General features: G+C 41.7%; 1 protein-coding gene across 1 annotated transcript in view; it reads left to right on the top strand.

Moving 5' to 3' along the window:
- Bend4 (BEN domain containing 4) overlaps nucleotides 1–9,359 on the top strand; it is a 28,676-nt gene extending 19,317 nt beyond the window's left edge. Inside the window, exons 3-5 of the mRNA XM_013008912.1 lie at nucleotides 2,185–2,276; nucleotides 6,522–6,762; nucleotides 9,142–9,359. Of these exons, the coding sequence (XP_012864366.1) occupies nucleotides 2,185–2,276; nucleotides 6,522–6,762; nucleotides 9,142–9,359 (551 nt within the window). The remainder of the gene's footprint in view (nucleotides 1–2,184; nucleotides 2,277–6,521; nucleotides 6,763–9,141) is intronic.
- Nucleotides 9,360–10,181: the final 822 nt, after the last annotated feature.

The raw sequence follows: 10,181 nt of genomic DNA, 5'->3' as shown, positions 1-10,181 counted from the left end.
TTCAGCTCAAGGCTAGCACTCTACCACTTGAGTCACAGCACCACTTCCAGGTTTTTTCTTTTTGCTTATGTGGTGCTGAGGAATCGAACCCAGGGCCTCAGGCATGCAAGGCAAGCACTCTACCACTGAGCCAACTTCCCAGCCCTCATTTAGTTAATTTTTATATGGAGTTCAAACTTGTTACCTAAGTCCAGTCTCAGACCAAAATCCTCCTAATGTATACCTCTTTCTGTAGCTGGGGCAGTCAGGGATTTTTGTAATTATTCTATGATTTTATAAGATAATGTCTCACAAAAATGGTGCAATGGTCAGTGAAATATATAGTCACATCTGAACTGGATCAAGTCAGTTGAGCTTCTTCAGAGGACAGGGATATTCATATTGGGAAGGAAACCTAACTTGGATGGGGTTCTTTTTTTTTCTTTTTTTTTTTCTTTTTGGTCGGTCGTGGGGCTTGAACCTCTAGAACCTGAACTGTCCCTCAGCTCTTCAGCTCAAGGTGAGCACTCTACCATGTTGAGCCACACTGCCACTTCTGATTTTCTGGTGCTTAATTGGAGATAAGACTCTCAAGGACTTTCCTTGACTGGGCTGGCTTTGAACCATTATCCTCAGACAGTCTCCTAAATAGCTAGGATTGCAGGTGAAAGCCACCAGCGCTGGCTTGGATGGGATTCCTGATTATTGATGAGTTGGGTATGGTCTGTTAAAGTGAGTGTATTAATCCGGCACTCTAATCCTTTCTGTTCAAAAGGCTGAGATGTAAGGATTGCAATTTGAAGCCAGCCCAGGCAGGAAAGTCTGTAAGACTCTTAGATCCAGTTAAACACCAGAAGGCCAGCAGATGAGCTGTGTCTCAAGCTCCAGCCTTGAGCTAAAAGTCTGAGGAATAGCACCCAGGCCCATGAGTTTCAAGCCATAGTACTGGAACAGAAAAAAAAAGAGTGTATTAGTCCATTTTATTTTACTGTAATGAACTAAGACTGGTAGATTATAGAGAAAAGATAATTTAGTGTATAGCTTTGTGGACTGAAAATCCAAACAACATGGTGCTGGGACTGGCAAGGATCCTAGCAGATGGCACAGTGATGAGAGCAGAGCAGAGATGAAGAGATTACGTGGTAAGACAGGGAGAGACAGCGCAAGGAGCGGCTGGCTTTAGTCTGTCACAACAACTCCATTCTCTGGGTCCATCTCAGGGTCCCACTGCTTCCTTTGAAGACCATCGTCTGTTTCACACAGACATCAGGCATTAATCTCTTCCTCTTAAAATATTCCACCATCTCTCAGCATCACTAAGGGCCAAGCTGCCAGCACATGAACAGTGTGAATATTATTGCTTAAAAAAAAACAAACCTGTGGTTAGATGCAGCGATTCATGCCTATAATCCTAGCTGCTTGGGAGGCTGATATTGGGAAGATCACAGTTTAAAGTCAGCCGAGCCAAAAAAACACAAAAGTTTGCAAGACCCCTTTTCATCCACTGAGCTGGGCTGTGTGGCGTGTGCATGTCTTCCTAGCATGTGAGCCTTGAATCAAGAGGATTGCAGTTCCAGACCAGCCTGAGTTCAAAAGTTCTGTGAAATTCTGTTTCCGTGAAAGAAGCTAGGCATGGTGGCACACATCTGTTATCTCAACTACAGTGCAAAACAGAGTAGTAAGCACAGTCCAGACACAGCCTTGAGCAAAAGGTAAGAGCCTGTCTTTTAGAACTAATGCAAAAGAGAGTTGGGGATGTGGCTCAGTAGTATGGCATGTCTTGTCTATCAAGACCCTGAGTTCAAACTCTAGTACCTTAAAAGGAAAAATGTATGAAACATTAGTTCAGTACCTTACTTTGAAAAAGTCCCTAGATGTTCAGGCTACAGGTAGAGTCAAAGAAAATGAAAATGTTTCTTCTGTGAGGTGTTCCTGGTTACCATTGTTGACTCAAATGTCTCTTGGACTAAGTTGGGCTTGAAAGTTCTTATCAAATTGTGCTAATCCTAAAACTTGTCCTGAAACTATAGCATCTGTTCAGTATTTACAGAATGAAATAACTACGATGTCCGATGAACACAAAAGATTCTATTTCCTTTGGAAAATAAATCTTTTTTTTTTAAGTTCACATTACATCTTTTTAGATCTCAGAGTATATTGTGATGAAGAGAACTTTTTTGATATAACTGCTGCTTTCTCCTCCAGTGCCCTGCCAGACTGTTCTAGATTATCTGAAGACAGTGCTACAGCACCACAACCAGCTCTTGATGCCACAACCTGCAGACCAGCCAACCGAGGTAGGCCTCTGGGAAGAGAAAGAAAGTTCTGTATATAATTTCCTTAAGATGAAAAGCTCACTTCCTCTAGAAACCTCTCTGACCACACTTCCCGCTTCATGCTCATGTGGCACGTTGTTCAAAAGTCCTAATTTAGAACTAGCTGCTTAATGACGTACTAGCAAATGTATACCCATGTCTTCCATGGATTGAGTCTGTGAAGACATTGAGATTTATTCATCTTGGGTTTTTTGTTTGTTTGTTTTTGGGGTTGTTTTTGTTGGCTTTTTTTTTTTCAAAAACAGCCCAAGAATAGGCCAAAGTTGGTGGCTATTTGAAGAGGGTATAGAATCAGAATTCCATAAAAATAGGGAAAATAATTTGTATTTTCCTAGGAAAAGACACTTAAACCTTTAATACCCATCATCATTATTACTGTACTTTTTTTTTGGCAAGGGTGGGGAGGCTGGTCTTGGCCTTGAACTTAGGGGCCTGGGCACTCTCCCTGAGGTCTTTTTCTCAAGGCTAGTGCTCTACCCTGTTGAGCCACAGCTCCACTTCAGGTTTTCTGGTAGTTAATTGGAGTCTCAGGGACTTTCTTGCTTGGGCTGGCTTTGAACTCTGATCCTCAGATCTCAGCCTCCTGAATAGCTAGATTCCAGGCATGAGCCATCCCAGTAAATATACTATTTTTATTATCATTTTAGGCACATGAGCTTTTTCTTCTTTTTATTATTTATCACATTTTATTTCTACCAATTAATATGCTAAAACTAGGATTATAACTCTCATCCATAACCCACAGGGCATTCCAAGTTGTATTTGGGACTGTAAATTAGTTGTTCTATTTCTTTTCTGTTTTCTGGTGAAAATTGCCTCCAATTGGTATTTCTATATTTTATGAGATGCATATTTTATGTGGAGCTTCTGTGTTTGGATAAATGCTGAGCTCTTCTGAGGGTAGATTTTGCTAAGAATTTGACATAACCCCTGTTTTGGATCATTAGCTTTTGGATTGTTAAAGTACCTCCCATCTTAAAATAGAATTCTCTTAGGGGAATAGCTAGGGGTAAAGAGAACAGAGTTCCCCAGCTCTGTCCCTAAGGTGTGAGATCTTGGGAAAAGATACACCTTCTTTGGTAGAGAAATAACCTACTTTGCAAGTGAACTCACATACTGGAGAGGAGTTTTAAAATTATGGGGCTAGGAGGTTGGCTTAGTGGTAGAATGCTTGCCTCGCATGCATGAGGCCCTGGGTTCAATTCCTCAGCACCACATAAGCAGAAAAAAGCTAGAATGGCGCTGTGGCTCAAGTGGTAGTATGCTAGCCTTGAGCTGAAAAGCTCAGGGACAGAGCCCAGGCCCAGAGTTCAGTCCGCACAACCAATGAAAAAAAGAAAAAAATATATATTGTGCTAATAATTTTAAAAGCACCTTGTACAGTCTCTTTTCCTAAGGCCAACAGTATATAAGGGACCATTAGTTAAAATAGGGGCTTAATTAAGGATGGATGGGGTTCCTTCTTAATGGTCCCTGTCTCTATTGGTCTCAGAAGTTTCTTAAGTTTGCAAATTTATATTCATCAAAGGCTTGAATGTCCACCTCCACAATGATGAAAAACCGAAAGTGCTTAGCTGTAACCTCCACTGCTGTGTCTGCTGGTACAGCCAGCATTGCCCTGAGCCAGTCAGGTGACAAGTGCACTACTTTAAGGCAGGTGCTATTCTACACCCTGGGAGCAGAGTATTGCTTAAAACGAATTCTCAACAGCTCTTTGTTGGGAGATCTGTGGACACTTTACCACAATTAGCAAGCTGCCATCATTATCCCTATTTTGACAGGCTGGAGCTGCAATTAAGAGAAAGGTAGTCACTGCCCCAGAGTGAACCCAGAGTCCAGCTTTGTAATTGCCTGAACGCTGCTTCCTGCAAAGAGAAAGGACCCTGTGTGCAAAGTGCTTGGAACAAGCACTTCAGACTGGTTATCAGCCACTTAATAAATGGGTGACATCCATTACTAAAGTTCTTTCACAGAAGTGCTTTGATGCAGTTAGTGGTTACAAGCCAACCAACCTTCGATTCCACCTTTCCTACCTTCCCCAGACCACACCTGGCTGCCCTGAGGGCTGGGGGTAAACTGCTCAGAACCTAATAAGTTCTTCCCTTTTAGGGAAACAGTACTGCCCCTCCTCTTTTCGCTCATGCCCTCAGCCTTATCTTTGTTCCAACCACTGCCACCTCACTTAGGATCATCTGTTGTCTGTCTCCCATGCCCTGGTTCTCTGAACTGTCTGCCTACCCTCCTCATTTCTGCATTTCTCATTTTCTTCTTCTTTTTTTTGGGGGGGGGTCCAGTCATGGGGCCTGAACCCTGAGCCTGGGCACTGTCCTTCAGCTCTTCAGCTCAAGCTAGCGTTCTACTACTTAAGCCATAGCCACTTCTGGATTTTTTCGTTTTTGCTTATGTGGTGCTGAGGAATCGAACCCAGGGCCTCATGCATGCAAGGCAAGTGCTCTACCACTGAGCCATGTTCCCAGCCCCTCTCATTTTCTTTCAACACTGCTCAGACCCACTCATGCCTCACCCTGATTCCTGCAGTCTGGACTGAAAGAGCCTATGAACTTTTGCTCACTGCTCCCCATCCAAACAGTCTCCTATTGCCCACAGAGCTAAGGATTCATTTGTACACCGAAATACTCCATTCACTTATTATATATATATATACATATACATATACATATACATATATATATATATATATATATATATATATATATATATATATATAGTGAGTGTGTGTGTTTAGGGGCCTAAGCACTATCCCTAAGGTCTTTTGCTCAAGGCTAATGCTCTACCACTTTCAGCCACAGTTCTACTTTCTGTTTTCTGTTACTTGGAGAAAAGAGTCTTAGGGACTTTCCTCCCAGGGCTGGCTTTGAACAGTGATCCTCAGATCTCAGCCTCCTGAGTAGCTAGGATTACAGGCCTGAGCCACCAGCACCTGGCACCAAATACGCCCATTCGATGTAGGTCTTCTGTTTTATAAGGTGGAAAGTGTGGTCCAACAAGCTCAAGTAACTTGCTCAAGTGCATCTCAAAAAAACATGAAACCAGTGTTGACTTTGAACCCCACCTTTCAAAGCACAAACTACAACCTTAATTGCCTACCCTACGAAAGGAAAATGTAAGTCCTTATTGGTTTCAGGAAAATGTGTGCAATTCACTTGATGGCTCCTAACCAAGTCTGGCGCCACCTCTTTGCTTCTGTACTGCTTACCCTTATTGATGCTTAAATAAGCAGAACGCTTTAAAAAATAAAACCCTGTCAGACCCAAACAGTGCCCAATTTATAACCTATAGTAAATTTACAGTTATAAAACTGTTGAATGAGTTTTCCTTTTTTTTTATTTTGTACACCTTAATTACTGGGGAAGGAGTACATTAAAACTGAGATCACGGGTTAATTAATTTGTCCTGGATTGTAGAATTTTATGGACAGCCAGAACTAAAGTAATGGTCATGTAGGTGCAATTGACTCAACATGGCCTATAAATGTTACAGAAATTCTTGTAATTAGTCCCTCTGCAGCTATTTAGCCGGGGAATTTTATAGCAGATATAAATTATGAAGGTGAAAAGTAAAAAAAAAAAAATGAGTTGACATGGTAGCATTTGCAGAAGCTATAATTTGAGAAAATGTTTTGCGTTATTGTATTTTCTAAGTTTTCAGTTTTCTTCTTTCTAAAAATTCACTCTTTAATGTTGCATCTACTGTAATGCAATGACTATCAGATATTAGGCACATTCAACACAAGTAATATCTTATTAAAATAGACCACCAACAGCATCATTTCTAGAAGTACTTAACTGCCAGCCAAAGGATGAAGGGACCTGTTTGATCGCACTCTTCAAAGTCATTTTTGCATATTTTAATAGATTGAAAAGGAAAGTTACAGGTTATATTTAAATAGTGTTCTCTGTCATTGGATCTTGACACATTTTAACCTACCTGTTAAAATGCAAGTTATAAATAGCTCCTCTTTCAAAGGTGTTCATTATACCTCATTGGCTCTTGTTATAGAAAATGCAAATGTAATTTGAAAAGTGCCCGTTTTTGAGTGTGAGCAATTACTTGTGCTCTTCAGTACTTGGTTCATTGTCAGCACAGCCACTTGGTTAAAAAGCATGTTTGCCTTTGAAATGGAGATCACTTTGGCTTCTGGCTGGCTGGCTCAGTAGGTAATGAGAAAATATTTTGCTTTTCCAGGGAAGCAAGCAGCTGTTGAACAACTATCCTGTCTACATAACGAGCAAACAGTGGGATGAGGCTGTAAATTCTTCAAAGAAAGATGGGAGACGGCTCCTGCGATACCTCATCAGATTTGTTTTCACAACCGATGAGCTTAAGTACTCATGCGGCCTTGGGAAAAGGAAAAGGTCAGTGCAGTCAGGAGAGACAGGTCCTGAAAGACGCCCTCTGGATCCAGTTAAAGTCACATGCCTCCGAGGTACTGCATCCTTCCGCTCAGTGTCCACCATCCGTGATCCCATTTCACCGCATTGGCTGTGGCTCCCAGTACAAGTGTTTATTAGCCTTACTGTATTTTGATTTCTTGCCACTGAGATCTTATAGGCTTTTCATGTGCCCCATCTACTTGGTATTGAGAAGCTCAAAACAACCTTCGTTTGCTTTAGTCTTGTTGTTCTCACTTATGGTACATAAGCATTGCATAGCACGTCATTTTCACGCTTTGAATTCAGATTTTCTTTGCTATCAAAGAAGGTCACTTTCAGCACAACTGGAACAGGGGGAATTTTTTTTTCTTTTAGAAAAATGGTAAAAATGATCAGCTTCCATTCTAGCCTGGGCTCTCTATCTAGCTTTCTTCCTCAAAAATACTTGGTCCAACTCCTTAAATTTGTGTGGAATTTGGTTTTCCTTAGAGCCTGAAGTTACACTTTTCCTATTTTGATTAAAGAGTTCCTGTGTTAAAAGTATTTCTTAGCACTGGGTAATGATAGCTCATGACTGTAATTCTAGCTACTCAGGAGGCCAAGATCTGAGGATCCAGATTCAGAGCTAGCCTGGGCAGAAAAATCTATAAAATTGTTGATTCCCAGTTTACCACCAAAACAGCTGTGGCCCAAGTGTTAGAGCACTACCCTTGCAAAAAGCTAAGGGACAGCAGCACCCAGGCCCTGAGTTCAAGCCCCAGACAAAGATAGACAGACAGACCACACACCCACTCACACTGAAATAGGCCTCTCAGAAAGCTCAGATGTTAACTTGTATAGGCAGTTTAATAGTAATTTTATCAACCTTAAAGACATTGTTTGTTTAATCAAAATTTTCCTAATAGTTATAGGGGTTTTTATTTTTGTAAGTGTCACTGGTAAGACTTTAGCTGTTGGGATGCAGCTTTAACCTTAGACAGAGCATTCTGAAGTCTTTGGAGCCTAAGAGTGCGGCTGAGATTGCCTAGTCCACCCCAGAGATTCTCTTTGAGCAGGGATGGGAAAGGATGCATGCTTCTGGTTATGGTGCCCTCTGATTTTGAAAGAGCTGGCTGGTGCCTGAGGAAGCCACCTGAACTCAAAGTATCATTAACATTGGTATCAGGGCTCTAGAGCATCTTCTTGGTTTTAGAAATTCCAGAGTGTATCTTAGCAGACTCTTCTCAGTTTCCCTCATTCCAGCATTATGAAAGATGGCAGAGTTACAAACCAGAGGCAGTATTGAGGTTAAGGGTTCTACCAGGTTCTACCTATGTATCACTCAAGGAGTCAAGTGGAAACAGGTGTCATAGCTGAATCCCCCTGCAGAAACTTTATTTATATTTTAAAAGCAAGTTAGGGACACAGAGATTAAAACACATCACAGAGGTCCAGTGCTGCTGGCCCTCTGGATTGATGCACTGTCTCACTATGAGGTGCCATCTAGGCTGCCTAGCCAGTGCCTGTAGTCTCCAACATACCTTTCCTGTGGAGTCCTACCCAGCCCTTAGGTAAAAAACACACAGGCAAGAAATGGGGGCTGTTTGTTGGTGCTGGCTGAACTGTTGCCTCTTCTAGGCATGCAACTGCCTTCTGGTAAAATTAAATACTTAGATGACATGGCATTGAAAAAGTACTATGCCAGTTCCTATGCAGATGTTACAGCAGAGGAGGGAGTGTAGCCCATCATCATGCAGCATTCTAAGAGTAAGGAAAGCTTTTCTGAAATATGATAAAGTTACCTCATGCATTGAGACCCTATGATTTTATTGTACTCTATCTTCAAACTAACAGCTACTTAAAAATTGCTGACGAACGCTGGGTGCCCGTGGCTCATACCTGTAATCCTAGCTACTCAGGAGGCTGAGATCTGAGGATCGTGGTTCAAAGCCAGCCCAGGCAGGAAACTCCAAGAGACTTTTAACTCCAATAAATCACCAGAAAACCAGAAGTGGCACTGTGGCTCAAGTGGTAGAGCACTCGCCTTGAGCTGAAGAGCTGAGGGACAATGTTCAGGCCCAGAGTTCAAGCCCCATGACTGACAAAAAAAACCGAAAACAATTGCTGACGATATTTGTTGTGCTTCTAGGGATAACTTTCTTGAAATTCAAGCATGTAACAATGTAGGTTTGGGAATGTGCTAATACACGAGGCATGGTACATACCATGCCTTCCTAATCAGAGTTGACCTTTCTTTTCAACAGCTACATGTTGAGAAAGTTGGGTCTAATAAACTGGGTGTGGCATGTGACATCATCATAGCATTGCATTGGCTCTCCCATGCAACTTCTTGGATAGAGCATCCGTTTAAGTTAAGCAGCCTGTCCTGTCATTTTCTGCCAAAACTAGCTGTATTCTCTCTCTCTCTCCTACTGTTGTGTGTATTCCCACAGAATTCATTAGGATGCACTGTACCTCCAACCCTGATTGGTGGATGCCTTCAGAGGAGCAGATAAACAAAGTGTTCAGCGATGCCGTGGGTCATGCCCGACAGGGACGGGCTGTGGGGACTTTCCTGCACAACGGTGGCTCATTTTATGAAGGGATCGATCATCAGGCTTCACAGGATGAAGTCTTCAATAAAAGTTCGCAGGATGGATCTGGGGATTAGTGGACAGAATCTCCCACTGCAGCAGCTGGTCTTTTTGAGAGCTCCAATTGTGAATTTCTACTTACTGTGACCTGAGAATCCAAAGCATGTTTTCCTATAATACTTTACATGTTCTCAACCTTAAAACTTGACTTGTTGCCATCATTCCCAAATAGAAATCCATTTTGGGTTATTTGGGAAGTCTCCAGCACCCATTACAGACTTTAGGACAATTAGAAAAAGAAAAACCACAGTTGATGTAAAGTTGATTACTGGCTAGACAGTCAGCGTGGGGGAAGTAGGAAGACTCCTAGTCAACTGTCCTGAATCTTTAAGTAAGCCCTGCCTCTTGAGCAGAGCTGAGCCCCAAGGGAGAGAGGGTTAATGTTCCTACTCTAGGGAGAGCTCCTACCAATAGACTTGATTTTAAGGAACAAGCATTCTCTTATTTAATTCAAGTAAGTTGTCTTTATGTTTTCCAAAGACTTGAATTAAGAATTCTCAGCAAAGACACGGAATGGGTGACACCTATGCTCCCATACATTATTACAATGTCCATTATTAACAAAAAATTCAAAAAACAGGTCATTCACTTACTGTGGTTAGTTGTAGTTGACTACTTTTTTCTATTAGAGAAAAGTTCTTTTGGGTTGATTAGAAAGTCTTTTTGTGATCTCTGGAGTTTACAAACTAGCTTTTACATTATATCATTCAAGAAACACCCAAAGATCCAAAACCATTTTCAAATACTCAAATTCCTGAACACCTAGCTCCACCCTTTGCTCAGCCTTAATCCAGTTTTGTCCACACGCCAATGTGATTGGTTGAACAAAGAGAACTCCT

The sequence above is a fragment of the Dipodomys ordii genome, unplaced genomic scaffold, assembly GCF_000151885.1.
Source record: "Dipodomys ordii isolate 6190 unplaced genomic scaffold, Dord_2.0 Scaffold8, whole genome shotgun sequence".
Classification (NCBI taxonomy): domain Eukaryota; kingdom Metazoa; phylum Chordata; class Mammalia; order Rodentia; family Heteromyidae; genus Dipodomys; species Dipodomys ordii.
This window is presented reverse-complemented; position numbering and strand designations above follow the sequence as displayed.